This window comes from Misgurnus anguillicaudatus, chromosome 2 (genome assembly GCF_027580225.2).
Source record: "Misgurnus anguillicaudatus chromosome 2, ASM2758022v2, whole genome shotgun sequence".
Classification (NCBI taxonomy): Eukaryota; Metazoa; Chordata; class Actinopteri; order Cypriniformes; family Cobitidae; genus Misgurnus; species Misgurnus anguillicaudatus.
In genome coordinates, this window is record NC_073338.2 from 17,222,237 (window position 1) to 17,238,392 (window position 16,156).

At 36.4% G+C, this 16,156-nt stretch overlaps 2 protein-coding genes across 2 annotated transcripts in view; one reads left to right on the top strand and one right to left on the bottom strand.

Annotated features, from left to right (window-relative positions):
* Window positions 1-8,187, top strand: part of LOC129441935 (interferon-induced protein 44-like) — a 183,442-nt gene extending 175,255 nt beyond the window's left edge. The window contains exons 7-8 of the mRNA XM_073873883.1: window positions 7,582-7,682; window positions 7,759-8,187. Of these exons, the coding sequence (XP_073729984.1) occupies window positions 7,582-7,682; window positions 7,759-8,001 (344 nt within the window). The 3' untranslated portion in view covers window positions 8,002-8,187. The remainder of the gene's footprint in view (window positions 1-7,581; window positions 7,683-7,758) is intronic.
* Window positions 8,188-8,267: 80 nt separating this feature from the next.
* On the bottom strand, window positions 8,268-15,949 carry rabgap1l2 (RAB GTPase activating protein 1-like 2). Its single transcript, XM_055201703.2, has 9 exons — window positions 15,782-15,949; window positions 14,757-14,931; window positions 13,601-13,669; window positions 12,908-13,018; window positions 12,676-12,780; window positions 12,504-12,587; window positions 12,342-12,413; window positions 11,870-12,061; window positions 8,268-8,954 (listed from the first exon to the last, which is right to left on the bottom strand). Exons 1-9 carry the CDS (start codon window positions 15,916-15,918, stop codon window positions 8,736-8,738), a joined length of 1,164 nt encoding a protein of 387 aa, XP_055057678.2. The 5' UTR covers window positions 15,919-15,949; the 3' UTR covers window positions 8,268-8,735.
* Window positions 15,950-16,156: the final 207 nt, after the last annotated feature.

Genomic DNA, 16,156 nt, shown 5'->3' on the forward strand with positions numbered 1-16,156 from the left:
TGCGTGTGAGGGTGCTCACGAGGAGAGGACGTTTGATTTCAGGGTTTTTTCCCGTTTATATTTTTCTATATTCTCTTTTTTTCCGTTTTCTAAGTTTATGATTGTTTGTGTGTTCTTTTTATTTAACATTTGATTTTTTTGGGGAGCGTTTTTTAGTGTTTGAGGCGGCATCGGGATGGCGTCTATCCCCGCGGGGATAGCGCCACAGGTGTCGCTCCGCCATGGAATCAGGTGTGTTCCGGCTCAGGGCATCACTGTTGAAGATGTGTTGCTGGCGATAGGAGAAAAAATTGGGTATGAGAATATCACTACAGCGTCCAGGATGAATAAAGCAGTGGTGGTGTTTTTTGAGAAGGAAGATACAGTTTATCAGTTAATAAGCGAAGGAATTGTGGTAAGTGGCGATTTTCTTATTATCTCACCGCTTGTTACTCCGACGACTAGAGTCACAATATCGAATGTACCGCCGTTCATTCGAAATGATGAAATTGAGAAAGTTTTGATGCAATATGGAAAGATGGCAAGTGAGATTAAAATGATCCCACTCGGGTGTAAACACGCGGCCTTAAAGCATGTTATGTCTTTTAGGCGCCAGGTGTTTATGTTCTTAAACGAACCAGAGTTGGACATTTCTTTCAGAGTAATGCACGAAGGAAAAGCGTATTTTATTTACGCAAACACTGGTAGTATGAAATGTTTTGAGTGCGGAGATATAGGGCATAAAAGGCACGCATGTCCGCATAAGGCTCAGGCTAGTGATGTAGAAGTGAGACCCAGTACTTCTGCTGTTGGAGAGAGTAGTACATTAGTTTCTGAGGATGTGCAGGCTCAAACTGGTTCTCAGGAAAGTATTGAGAGTAATGGACTGACTGAAAGTCAGGTTGAGAACGTTCATGAATTGGTTGATTCTGGTAGAAATCATAAGGTTTCTGAAACGGGTGAAGATAGTGTAACGAATGATGATATAGCTACGGTTAGTGTTGAAGGGGCTTCTAGTGAAAATACTGAAAAGTCTAATTCTGGTGAAATGTGTACTGATGCTGATCTGGAGATGCGAGATGATGATGCTTTCTCTGATATATCTGATTTTGGATCACAGTGTGGAAATGTAGATGACATGTATACATTGCAGGACATAAACAATTTCCTAGATGTGACCTTTGGTAGAACAATGGAAGTCAGTGATTTTTTCCCTGATGAAAATAAATTCATTCATACAGTGAAAGTATTGCAGAGAAATGTTAGTTATGATGCTTTAAGTAAACAAAAAAGGTTCAGGTTGAAGAAGATGCTAACAAAGTTAAGAAAGGATAAAATGAATGCTTCTCAAAAATAATCAAATGGTTAAATTACACAGGGTGAATATTTTTCTTTGCTTTTTTGTTCTTTTTCTGTCCTCTTTCTATCCCCTTTCTCATATGGAGCTGTTAAGGGTGGGTTCTTTAAATATAAATGGGGGCAGAGATGGTAATAAATTAGCAATGATATCAGAGTTATTTGGTATACAAAAAATAAATGTAGCTTTCTTACAGGAAACGCACACTAGTTTAGATAATGAAATTGAATTTAGTAGATGGTGGGAAGGAAAAAGCTTCTTAAGTCATGGGACAAATACAAGTGCTGGTATTGCTATTTTATTTTCTAAAGAAATGAATGTTAATATTTTGGCTATTGAAGAAATTGTAAAGGGAAGAATATTGATGTTAAAAATAGAATATGAAGGTTCTGTGTTTGTTCTGATTAATGTATATGCACCCAATAATGGATATGAGCGTGTGAGTAACTTTTTTAAGTTAAGGAGTGCTATCCAGAAAATTGATGATAATGTTTGCACAATCATTGGAGGTGACTGGAATTGTACGATTGATTTTATTATTGATAGAAATGGAGAAGAACCTCACCATGAATCAAGTGTTGTATTGTCGAAAATTTTGAAAGAGTTTGAGTTAACAGATATTTGGAGAAGAAGAAACACAGGAATTAAACAGTATACATGGCTCAAAGTATCTAATAATAAGGTTAGTGGAGCTAGATTAGATAGATTTTATATTCGTAAAGAATGGAACAATAAAATTACATCTGTTTCTATTTTACCTGTCGGTTTTTCAGATCATCACTTGATCTTATTTGCTTTGAACATGAAAAGAATTTCAAAACCAAATTATTTTTGGCATTTTAATACTAAATTATTACAAGATGCTTTATTTTGTGAGAATTTTAAATCTTTTTGGAATGACTGGAAGTTAAAAAAGGGTTCTTTTGAAAATGTGCTCATGTGGTGGGAGGTTGGCAAAGCAAATATTAGAATATTTTGTCAAAATCATAGTTCACATTCCACTTCTATGGTAAAAGCAGTGATACAAAAACTTCAAAGGGAGATAAATGTTTTGGAGAATATTCTTGTGATGAACAATGATGTTGAAAATATACGAAATGAACATTTGGAAAAAAAAAGAGAACTTGGTTTATTATTACAAGAGCGGGTGAAAGGAGCATTAATAAGAGCAAGAATTTGTTCTATTAAAGATATGGATGCTCCCTCCTCATATTTTTTTAATCTTGAAAAAAAAAAGTGTTCATCAAAAGCTAATGTATCACCTCCGGCGACCTGATGGGGTCATAACCTCTGACCCAGTAGAAATAAGGAAACTGGCAGTTAATTTTTATACAAACTTGTATGATGCTGAGACTTGTGATCTTGAATGTGTTTCTGATTTGCTGAGTGATCTACCAAAGCTGACAAATGGACAGAAAGAGTCTTTGGATGGATTAATTACTTTTAAGGAAGTTACTGATGCGATGAGACAGTTATCAAACGGTCGCTCCCCAGGAATCGATGGGTTACCAGCAGAGTTTTATCAGACATTTTGGAATATACTAGGAAATGATGTGTATGAAGTTTTATTGGAAAGTCTAAGGAATAAGCTACTTCCTGTGAGTTGTCGAAGAGCAGTTCTTTCTTTGCTCCCTAAAAAAGGCGATTTGTGCCTTCTAAAGAACTGGAGACCTGTTTCTTTGTTGTGTATAGACTATAAAATACTGTCAAAATGTTTAGCAAACAGAATGAAACATATTTTAGAAGTATTAGTTCACAGGGATCAAACATACTGTATTCCTAATAGGTCAATTATGGACAATCTTTTTTTGTTATGAGATGTCATTGATTTAAATCAATTTAATAATGTTGACTTGGGTGTGCTTTCGTTAGACCAAGAGAAAGCGTTTGATAGGGTCAATCATACATATCTTTTTGAGGTTTTAAAAAATTTTGGGTTTGGGAAGAATTTTATATCATATATTAAGTTGTTATATTCTGAAGTCTTTGTGATTGTGAAAGCTGGTGGAGGGTTGAGTGCCCCAATACCAATGTTAAAAGGGATTAGGCAAGGCTGTCCATTGTCTGGACAATTATATAGCCTTGTCATTGAGCCACTGTTGTGCAGACTTAGAAGGGACCTTAATGGAATTAATGGCATGCCTGGAATCTCGATATCGGCTTATGCTGATGATGTCACTGTTTTTATTTCAAATCAAAATGATGTTAATGTTTTAACTGAAACAATGAGGAATTATGAAAAGGCATCATCTGCAAAGTTAAATTGGGAAAAAAGTGAGGGACTTATCATTGGGCAGTGGAAAAGTGGGCAAAACCCTCCAAAATTACCAGGTGGATTGCTGTTGTAAAGAGATTGGATGAATATGTTAGGTGTTTTTTTTGGAAGTAAACAATTTCATAATAAAAATTGGGAGGGAATGCTGTAGAATTTTTCTGCCCGATTGTTTAAATGGAAACCTCTATTGCCATTTATGTCTTACAGAGGAAGAGTTCTTGTGGTGAATAATCTGGCTGCCTCAACATTATGGCATAGACTCATTGTAATGGAACCACCTGAAGATTTGATATGCAAAATACAGAGAACATTTGTGGAGTTTTTTTTGGAATGGAGAACACTGGATTAGAGCCGCTGCACTCTATCTTCCTGTTTCCGAGGGAGGTCAAGGTCTGGTCGATGTGCGGAGTAGGATCTGTGCTTTTAGAATACAAGTAGCACAGCGATTCCTGTACAATAAGAACTTAACTTGGACTGAGACTGCAAGAATGATCCTACAAAAAGCTGGTGGTCTTAAATTGGATAGACATTTGTTTTTAATGGAACTGAATAAAGTGAATTTGTCTGAGATTACACCTTTTTATCGCTCAATTTTGTACTATTGGAGAACCGTTTTTAAAGTGGAACGAGAGCTTGGTGAATCTGGGAGTTGGATACGAGAGGAAAGCCTGTTTTTCAACCCAATGATTCAGACAAGACTTTTGTCATCTGTAAGTGTGCGTGCATGTTTACAAAGACATGGCATTGTGAAGCTGGGGCAACTTTTAAATAATGGACAATGGAAATCTGTTGAAACTTTGAAAGAGGTAACAGGATTAAAATCCTCGCGCCTAACGGAAAAGCTGGTGGAAGAAATTGTGCAGGCATTACCAAGTTGTTGTAGGAAAAGTATCGGACAAGACTTTCCATCAGAAATAAACAATGAGTTGGATTTTCCACAAATAAGAGTTGCTGCTGTAGTCGGTGAAAGACAAGAGGAGGAATTAGAAGGTTCCCTTTTGACTTTTAAAACTCCACAGCTGGATTTGTTTGAAATAACATCAAAAAAAGCCATTTATAATACTGCAGTTAAAGTTTTGCATCAAGTTTCACTCAGAGGGCAAAAGAACTCAAGGTGGCCAGATCTGTTGAAGCCTGAATTTCTTGTAAGAGACAGATGGAGAACTCTGTATAAACCTCCAGTGGAGAAAAGAACTGCAGATCTTCAATGGAGAATCATTCATGGTGCTATAGCTACAGACAAACATGTGGCGCACCTGAATCCAGCAGTAGGGGTGGGATGTAGGTTTTGTGGTGAAGAGGAAAATTTACAACATTTGTTTTTAAAATGTAAAAGATTGGAAGGTCTATTTGATGTTCTTAGCAGATTGTTTCAAGCTTTTGGGGAGGAATTCTCAGAACAAGTTTTTATAGGGGGTGTGAAATACAAATTTTCAGAAAGAAGGAAGATGTGTCTGTTAAATTATTTCATAGGAACTGCAAAATTGGCAATATGGAAAACCAGGAAAAATCAAGGGTTACAGTTGAATAGTATCAATGTTGAAGTGATGTTTATGAAGTTGGTAGCAGGTAGACTCAAAATAGAATTTGCGTACTATAGTCTTGTAAATAATGAGATGGTTTTTCATGATTTGTGGTGTGTTAATGATGTTTTGTGTGTTGTTTCTGATGGAAATCTGTTTTTGGAATTTTAATTTTTTATTATTTTTTTTTCTTTCCCTCTCTTCATATGATGTGAATTGTTGATTATGTGATGTTTTAAATAAAGTTTTGTAAATCTCTCTCTCTCTCTCTCTCTCTCTCTCTCTCTCTCTCTCTCATGCTATCTTACACGATGCTACCTCGCTGTCATTTGTAATTAGCAACAGGAAATGTGGCACATTATACTACACTTTTAAATGGTTCACCTATGTTTACATGCTTAAATGCCTATTTACTACTGTTCCCTTTAATTCTTATGCCACGGCTTGGCGGTGTCAGGTGTGCGAGGGCCCTTCCATCACTGCTTGCAGTTTTAATTTTACTTTGTTATCTGACGACGACACCAACGTTACCGCTAAAATGTACATTTATAATTGAGTGACATGTTTGTCTCAACGAAAATGAACCTTCCGACAACCACACAATGTCGCAAGCGCTCTTGGCAAACAGATGAGAGGTTTGAAAAGGACATTGACGCACACAGGCGAGAGAGTTCGGGTCTTCTCGGGTCCGTTCAGAAAAAACACATTCATTTTTAAATTACCCGAGACCCGATGCCGCTATTATTGTACCCGACCCGTGAGACTTTTAGACCCGAACCCGATCGGGTCTCGGGTCGGACCTCGGGTTTTCGGATCTGAGTGGACCCGTGAAGACCTCTAGTGTAGACCAGTGGTTCTCAACAGCAGTCCTCGGGACACACTGCTCTGCACATTTTGGATGTCTCTCATATCTGACACACTCAGTTCAGTTCATGGAATCTATCCTAACGAGCTGATGATCTGAATCAGGTGTGTTAAATAAGGGAGACATCCAAAATGTGCAGAGCAGTGGGTCCCGAGGACTGGAGTTGAGAACCACTGGTGTAGACCATGTGATGTATCGAGCATAATGTTTTACATTTTATTGACTTCTAGCGTGTACAGCGCTATCTTTAGGCTTTTATTAATAAAACTGAAGCGGCTGCTACATCTCTTTAATTTTTGTTTCATTTTGCAAGGGTATGAAAGTTGCGCGAGCTTATTTTATCAATTGCTCTGAAGAAAGCTCTTACATACCGCATTTTTCGGACTATAAGCCGCGTTTTTTTCATTTTTGACATTTATGAGGCAGGAGACAACATTACCGTCTACAGCCGTGAGAGTTATAATGGATTCTGTAATGTGGAGTGACGAGTATGCGAACTTCATGCTAGTTGGCTTGTTCGGTTAATTTAATGCAGTGGTTCTCAACTCCAGTCCTCGGGACCCACTGCTCTGCACATTTTGGATGTCTCCCTTATTTAACACACCTGATTCAAATCATCAGCTCGTTAGGATAGATTCCATGAACTGAACTGAGTGTGTCGGATATGAGAGACATCCAAAATGTGCAGAGCAGTGTGTCCCGAGGACTGGAGTTGAGAACCACTGTGCTATGGTTTATTGTTTAAATAACTGATAATATTACTTTTAACGTACAGACATCTATTCAGCCTGCTGTTCTGTCTGCTATTGTTTAGTTGAATAACTTGCATTTCCAGATTAAATGTCTGTTCTTCGGCTTGGATTTTGTGAAATAATTTTCTAAATAAACGCGACGTATAGTCCACTGCGACTTTATTATATGTTATGTCATCTTAATGAAGTATTTTTGAATGATGCAGCTTATACCCCGATGCAGCTTATAGTCCGGAAAATACGGTATTCATGTACAAAACACTGTGCAGCATGTTTACTAACAACACAAGCAGCGGACTCTGACATAATATTAGTTCACGTCAATTTAAACTCGTAATTTCTCTCGCTTGAATTTAAATAAAAGCAGAGGGCCTCACCCACAGACCACCCCCTCAGTAGTCAGGACAGAAGCGGTCGCAAGTGGACAAAAGAGACGGATTAAAATACCAAGTGTAAACATAAATGTGTCGCTCTCATCCACTTGTGATCTGATCGACCAAAACACATCTTAATACCAGGTAAAAACAGCCTCTTAAAATATACAAAACGAGTCGAGTTATTTATCTAACATTTTTGGGTCCTTTTGAAGTTTTAAAAAGGCCACCATCACCACCTATTCCAATAGTAACCAGAAAACTCTAAACAACACTTTAAAAAAATGTGTGTTTCGGATTTAAATAACAAAGTAAGACAATGTGTGATTTAACAACACGAGGGTGATAAAATAATGACAAAGTTTTTTGTTTTTGAGTGAACTATCCCTTTAACTACAACTGAGTCTTGGGCTTGATTCAAAATGACATTTATTTTGTGGTTTTGGTGTTTTTCAGATGTTCCTCAGCTGGTCCTGCTGACTAAGGTGGATGAAGCGTGCCCATTAGTGGCAGAAGACCTGAAGAACGTCTATCAGAGTCATTACATTAACAGAATGGTAAGCTTTGTGCTCAGTGTTCTGCTCTGATGATGTTTCTGAGTGTTGAGTCTGATGAATATATTGTGTGTGACAGATGCAGGAGGTGAGCGCTCAGCTTGGAGTTTCTCTTTCTGCTGTGGTCCCAGTAAAGAATTACAGCAAAGAAGTGGATACGGAGCCGCAAAATGACATCTTGCTTCTGAACGCTGTTATTCAGATGCTCAGAGCAGCTGAGGGATACTTTGATGTTTTACAACGTGGAGGAAAAGTCTGTCTAGATCAAGTCATTTCAGTTCTACAAAATAATGTCTGTTTTACAGCACCAATACGTTGTTGAAAAGTGTTATGTCTAGCGCATGTTTAGAGGCAGATTACAGTAGAAGGCAGATACATTTGTATGCCTCATGTTTAATTATGCTTAAATTGGCAGGTGTATCTCTGTTAGAGTATTATGAGGTCTGCAATTATGTCCCTTTGCTTGTTGCTCTGAAGATGCAAATAAAAACCACATGATGTTCAAAATTACCAAAAGTTTATTTTTTTGCTTAAGTGAACTCATTTTTTGCGGTACAGATCTTGTTATTGTAAAGAATGTTGGTGTCATTTCAATAATAGTTGACTTTATTTTTACTCAACAAATCTTCAAAACTTTATAAAGTAAAGAAATACATTCACAACTGACTAACAGTGACATCACTGTATTTCAGTTAATTATACTTAATTTATATTTAAATAGAAAAACCCTTCATACTGTATAGTCTTCATGTCAGAGTACCTGAACTCATATGTCACCCTCTTAATCTTACAGGAGCTTACTGTAGCTCTTCTGCTAGTGCTCGTAGCAACACCAACGTCATGGCCAAGGTCAACACCTGGCAAAACCTTGAACCTCGTCGACTTTGAATCCAGTATATCTGCCAAAGTATCCTTACAGGGGCAGATATTCCTCACTGCATCCTCTGAGAAAACTTCATTCCCCAGTATTAAATAAATCTACATGGATTTGTCTCTCCACTGAGACAATAGCCTTTCCATCATTCGTGAGGATCTCCATTAGCATGCATGTGTTTGTCATACTTTGGCGGCTCGTTCTTCTCGATGTGCCCAGGAGAGTCTTCTGGTGACCCAGTTGGACTGAGGATTATGTGTGTAACTCCACACAGGGTCTGTTTGAGAGGAGCTCTGATGGTTGCTGGTAGCCGTCCTGATGGAGCCCAGAGTTTTGCTGAGCCAGGTGTTTTTAGCAGCCTGAAGTTCACTTTGCAAAACCGCATTCTGGTGCTCCAACTCCTTGGGTCATCATGATTTGCAAGACAGGAAAAAGTGATGCAAACACAAGTTAGTTATATGGCTTAATAACAGTGTGGTTTCAAATGCAGTAAGAAAAAATTTTTTAGACCACACTTCTTGGTTAGTCATAAAGAATTTTCCTAAAACACGTCTTTTAAAATATGCATTAAATTAATATTAAAACACTGTCAGAAAAAATGGTCCCTAGCTGTCACTGAGACGGTACCCTTTCAAAAAGAAAGTTTTTAAATGATATTACCGCGGTGACAGTTTCTGACAATTTTTTGACCCTGGGCCACAAAACCAATCTTAAGTAGCACGGGTAAATTTGTAGCAATAGCCAGCAGCATTGAATGGGTCAAAATGATCAATTTTTCTTTTATGCCAAAAATGATAAGGATATAATGTAAAGATCATGTTTAATGACGATATTTTGTAAATTTCCTACCCTAAATATATAAAAACTTTGTGGATGCAATGCTAAGGTCTTCATTCAGACAACTTTAAGGGTGATTTTCTCAATATTTTGATATTTGGCACCCTCAGATTTCATATTTTCAAATAGTTGTATCTCAGCCAAATATTGTCCTAACAATACACACATTAATGGAAAACGTATGTAACGTTCTGATGTATAAAGTTCAATTACAAAATTGACCCGAATGAATGACTGGTTTTGTGGTTCCAAAAATAGATTGAGCTGCCTCAAATGTTTTAATCTAATGAAATTGTTTGTGCAAGTCATCTTAAAGCGAAAGTTCACCTTAAAATATATATTTTTTTGTTTATCAGCTTACGCCCAGTGCATCCAAGATGTAGGTGACTTTGTTTCTACAGTAGAACACAAATGTAAATGTTGAAGGCATGAGGGCGCATCCGTCACACAATGGATGCCATGCACCCGAAACAGTAGGTGGTGATATGACTGCAATACACCATAAAACTCAAAAGAAGAAGATGTTGTGTACACGCTCATTGCCATTGGACATAGTGGTGTATTACAGGTAAAAAATTATATAAATACTGTTCGGTTTCTCGCACAAACCGATTATTTGGTGTGTTAGGATATCAGTGTGTTGTCACAAGCCGCAGGGTTTAATTTGTATTTGGTTTGTGTATGTTTTTTCTCTATTAGATTTTGTTACCATCCACTTGCATTATACGACTGACAGACTGAAACGTTTGGAGTTCAAAATCTACATTTGTGTTCTACTGAAGAAACAAAGTCACCTACATGTTGGATGCCCGGAGGGTAAGCTGATAAACATAAACATTTCATTCAATGGTGAACTATCGCTTTAAGCAGTTTTAATCTAAAGTTACAGCAACTCAACACTGGTCAAAATTGAAAATATTAGGTTGAAATGACTTGTGAAGCCAATTTGATTGTACTTAAAGCAGGATATTTTTACAGTGTCAGTAATGATCATTTTACCACATTTGCTAATATATAAAATAGCACCGCGAATGTTCATTTTGTTATAAACCATGTCACAAATACCAACATTTAGTTGTATACAAAGGTAACGTGAACAAAGATTTTTTTGTAGGAAAAGTAAATTTGGTAATACTTTACATTAAGGTTGCATTTGTTAACATCACCAAATGCATTAGCTAAGTAAGGAATAATTGACGACAGGCCGTTGAATTATTTGAAAATAATGCACACCCAAGGTGGTAGTAAAATGAATCAGAATAAAGCATTCAACAGGTCCGTGGTATAAGTAAGAAATAATTGACGACGGGTTGTTGAATTATTCGAAAGTAATGCACACCCAAGTGCCGTTCTGTACTCTAAAGATCTCAGGATCAGGACTGCGCACATATGTGGGAATATAAGCATGTGTTTTTTTCAGAGAGAAAACCGTAAGCTTCATGGAGCCAGTTTGCGCCTGGAGCAGGAGAACGATGACCTTGCACAAAAACTGGTCTCCAGCAATTGTTTCATTTTTTGGTGAATAATCCTTTTAATGTGTCATGAATTTGAACAGAGAGATGTGAGAGAGGAGACATTACAGGATAGTTTATTTTATAACTATTTTTTTATGCTTTTGGGTCATTTTTGCCTTTATTTGATCGTCAATTATTTCTTACTTATACCACGGACCTGTTGAATGCTTTATTCTGACACTGCAGGTGTGCATTATTTTCGATTAATTCGGAGTTAATTATTCTGCTTATATCACAGTTACCACAGACATCGCTCTGGTGGTTATTTTAAGACATTTGACAGGTTAGGTGTGCGTTTTACAGAAAAATAATCAACACTCATGGAAAATCAGAACCAGAATAAAGCATTCAACAGGCCTGTGGTATAACATTAAATAAAAATGAGCAATATAGTTTATTAGCATTTGTTAATCTTTGTTAATGCCAAAAGTTATTCATGTTGCATTAACTAATGTTAACAGTTACAAATTTTGATTTTATAAATGCATTTGTAAATACTGAAATTAACATATACCAAGATTAAATGCTGTAGAAGGATTGTTAATTCATGTTAGCTAAGGAGCTAATGCATTAACTAATGTTAACAAATACAACCTTACTGTAAAGTATTACCAGAAATTCTTTTAAAAGATTAGTCCTTAGCAAGATTATTTTTTTGATATGACTTGAACAGTGTTTAAGTCTGTCTTGGAGAATATATATTATAATTATAATAAAGTAGCAGTAAAACAATTTAAATAATCAATGCGGCCTGTTTATATTTTGTTCTGTCATTAGATAAACAATACTATTTATGTTGAGAACATACAGTACAATTTTAACATAATCTTATGAGTTGTTTGAGATAACTTCTAAAAGTGCTTGTGACAGGTTGTCTTATTATTTAAAGTTGCTTCAACTTTTTTTTACACCTGATAATAGGGCATCCCAGGTCTGAATAAGGTTAAAAGTTGAGCCTCTCTTACCTGGATCTTGCATTCAGACTCCACCATCTGTAGTTTGGTCTGTGCTAACTCTCTCTCTAACTCCTGAACCTGCTGTCTGTGAGAAGCCTGAACTTCATTCTGAGCTGAGCTCTCATCACACTTCACAAACAACTGAACGGATCCATCACTACTAAAGATCCGACTGCACTGCGGACACTCCTGCATCTTACTCTAAAATCATACAGTGAATTGTATGTAAAGAGAGAGATGCTTCAATATGAAACACATCACAAAAAAAACATCAACAGGAAGAGAAGCGAGAATAAAGTTTAAGCTTTATATACGTGACCCTGGAACACAAAACTCTTTGTCTTCAATGGACAAAGAGACAAACATCAATGGAAAGCTGCTTATTTAATATTTATTGTACTGTACATATCTATTTCAGATGATGTATAAATCTTAATTTGGTTTTGTGGTCCAGGGTCACAATGGCAGTTGTGTTTCTCACCTTAATAACAGCCAGCTCCTCATCGGTTTGACTTTTTTGCTTTTCAAGTTTAGCGTTCAAGTGAGAGCAAATCTAAAAGATGCAAGAAAAAAGGTGTCTTATACATACATATATTCAGTACATATGCAAGTTAGGAGTCATGCATTGAAATTGAACGCTTACCTGCTTGTATTCAGCGATGATGTTATTTGATCTCTTTATATCCGATTCAGCTTTTTCCAACTCTTTCCTAAACATTTCCTTCAGCTGTAAAACACAAGGGCAGTGGTGAGCTAGGCTCCATATGGGTTTGTTCAAACATTTCATTGTGTCGGTCAGTGATTTTACAACCCACCTGTGAAGCTTCCTCCTCTTTCCCCCTCTTCTGTTCCTCTGTCATCTTCAGCACTTGTTTGGTTTTTAAAAGCTCGTTTCTTAACTCCTCCACCTGATCCTCCGTCTAAAACAACACCACAGCTACTAAACAAACATTTCCTCAAGACGAGTAACACAAGCCATGCATAAAATGCTGTTATTTGTAATTGCATAATGCTATGAAACACAAGGTGTCAGCTCATTTGTCAGACCTGGTCTAGCGCAGCCCTCAGGGCAATCTTGCTGGAGACGAGTTTTTGTGCAAGGTCATCATTCTCCTGCTCCAGGCGCAAACTGGCTTCATGAAGTTTACGGTTTTCTCTCTGAATAAAAAACATGTTTATATTTCCACATATGTGTTGCGCAGTCCTGATCCTGAGATCTGTAGAGTACAGATTTAACCCCTAATAACGCACACCTGAACCAGCTTTTATATAGTCACAGTCTTAAAGGGACAGTTCACCCAAAATAAAAATTCTGTCATCATTTACTCATCCTCATATTGTTCCCAATCTGTATGAATTTCCCTTATCTGATGAACACAAAAAATAAGATATTCTGGGAAATGATGGTAAGCACACAGCTGATTGTAACCATTGACTTCCATAGAAGGAAAACATGGAATTCAATAAATTCCGTCAACTGTGTGCTTACGATCATTTATCAAAATATCTTCTTTATCATTTATCACAATACTTCCAAAATATTTGTTTTCCTACTATGGACATCAATGATTACAATCAGCTGTGTGCTTAGCATTATTCATCAAAATATATTCTGATGTGGTCATCAGATAAAAAATGTATACAGATCCAGAACAACATGACGATGAGTAAACAATGAATTTTTCGGCAAACTATCCTTTAAAAGTTCACTTAAAGGTGTGTTTGGTATGAATCTCTTACCAGAAATCTGTCAAGTGGATCGTCTGGCTTATCTTGGTTATCTCTTATTTTTGGCTTTATAGATGACACCTATAGATAAGAGGCAAACTTTAGATTTATATCTTGGAAAACAACAACAAAGGAATGTACTTATACAGCTAATTATTTACAGAACTGTATTAATAGTTACATAAAATAATATTATTTCACAATGTTTTGAAGTCACACATGCACATTTATGTTATATATGCACTGTAAAAAAAAATACTTTGCTACCTTACATTTTTTTGTTGAAGTTTACAAGTCATTTCAACTTACTATTATTTATCTTGACCAGAGGTGTACTACTTAAGTATTTTTACTTTCTAAAGGTAAATTTTCATTTTTTGTATTTATTAGTGTTTTTCTTTGGAAAACATACATTTCATAATTTCAAGTTTTTGGTTTATATTTAATATGTAAGTACATATAACATCGAGTCTATTTTTTACTTAAGTAAAAAGTACTTTCATTCTTGAGTAAAAGTAAGTAAAAGCACACAATTTTTATGTAATTAGGTAAATACATTTTAATATGCAATATAAAAGTAATACACAGTATGATATGCTTAAGAATCTAGTGAACATATTTTAGTAAAGTAATTTTTTCCCAAGACAAACACTTGAAAGTGTAACTAAAATACTCAAGACACCTCTGATCTTGACTAGATATGAAATTTTATAACTTATAAAATATAGCTGAAAAAAGTCTTAATTTTATAAGTTATATAGCAACTCATCTCTTGTCAAGTACACTGTAAAAATATCTGTAGAAATTACAGTATTACTAGCTGCCAGTTTACATTTATGTTATTTACTGGCAACAGTTTGTTTAAAGTTAAATGAATATGAAACATTTTATCTTCTACAGTAAGTTACTGGCAACCAGCTGCATAATTACAGCAAAATTTTAAAGTGCAAGTTAACATGACTTGTAAATCTGAGTTGATTTAACAAAACAATTTAAGGCGGCAAAGATTTTTTACAGTGTGAGAATGAATTCTCTAATATTTCTTTATTGTTGACTTTAAGACTTTAATAACAGCTCAAGTATGCAGTCTTTCAACATCTTAACATTCCTCCATGCCAGCTTTGAATCAACATGTGACGAAATAAGTGTCAAAGTGCAATGAACTTACCACTTGTTTTGGTAGGGACTCCGCCACCAGACTAGCCAAGATTTCCTCCTCTGACATTTGATCGATAATATAAGCATCGTACGCAACCGCAATAGACACTTCTTCCATCATTTTGACAGCTGGATAGAACAGAGGTGATCTCAAAACGAAGAGGACGTAGCTGAACCTGTCTGGACTGAGAAATGACAACAGGTTTGACATGCATCGATCTATATCTGTCTCAATGCAAGCCCTGCCCTTCCAGAAGACCATGGGAGGAGTTGTAGGAGTTAACAGTTCACATTTGTTCAGTTCACTTCACAAAACAAAAGTAAAACACGTGAAAAGCAAAAACATAAAGGTTATTTCAAGTCAAGCCAGGAAAGCTTTAATTATAACCTATAGTGGTAAAGAAAAAACATCAGTTTGAGGTTTTTGTTATTAAAAGACTAATCCTGAGGGTTGCTTAAGCAAACGCATCGCAGTTTGGACAAGAAGATCAGTACATTCCTTCACGTCTTAAGCTGCTTATAGCGGCTGTATTGCTTTTCAGAGGGATTGACTGAGGCTGGGAACAACTATATACAACTCACTACAGCTTCATAAGGAAACATAATGAAGATAAAATATGAAGATTATTTGTAGGGGTTTTTAGGGTTGCAAACACAGTAGCAACCTGTATAAGATGTCTATTTACTAAAGCCAAGTTCAACACTCTCTCAGAAATAAAGGGCACAAAAGCTGTCATTAGGGCGATACCTTTTCAAAAGGTACACCGTTGTACCTAAAGGGTAAACTTTGTTACCTCAAAGGTACATAGAATAATAGTTTTGGCAAACTGCTTTTGGACACTTTCTATTTAATACACAAATAATCTATAGTCATTACACTGAACAAAGCCCAGTTAAGAAGGCAAATCGAAAAGAGAAAGAGAGGGAGAGGAGGTAGTGAATAAGGGTGGGGAACAATGGTTAACGTAATTGAAAGAAGGGAGGAGAAAAGGGCAATAAAGACAGCAAAGTGTCACCACGTTCAAAGGTTTCTACATTGGAGGAGGGGGACATCTCAGTGTCCAGGTTTCGTCGTGAACCTGCGAAACACACAAAGGCACAACTGTCTCTATTACACATTCACTCGGAGGTGGGAGTGTGTTATCACATCCATATGACAAGTGTGTCCCCATGGTTGGATATATCAGTCAAACCTAGGTACGGTGCAAAATGCAGGCCAAACCAAGAGCAATCCCCAAGTATTTAAAATGTTTTAGCTGCTATATAACATCTGAGGTGTTTTTAGGGTTTAAAACCTCTGCAGACACAGTAGCAAGCTGTATAAGATGTCTATTCAGATAAGTTCAACACAGATAACATGAGTTTTGAGATATAAATAAAGGCACAAAAGCTGTCACTGGGGCGTACCCT

Excerpts from the sequence above, each read along its gene's own strand:
- rabgap1l2 (XM_055201703.2), bottom strand. The coding sequence starts at position 15,918 with ATGGGGACACACTTGTCATATGGATGTGATAACACACTCCCACCTCCG. Across the intron at positions 13,670-14,756 it reads AGTCCCTACCAAAACAAGTG|GTGTCATCTATAAAGCCAAA; the intron begins GTAAGTTCATTG and ends TCTTATCTATAG. Across the intron at positions 8,955-11,869 it reads AGTCTGAATGCAAGATCCAG|GAGTTGGAGCACCAGAATGC; the intron begins GTAAGAGAGGCT and ends TGATGACCCAAG.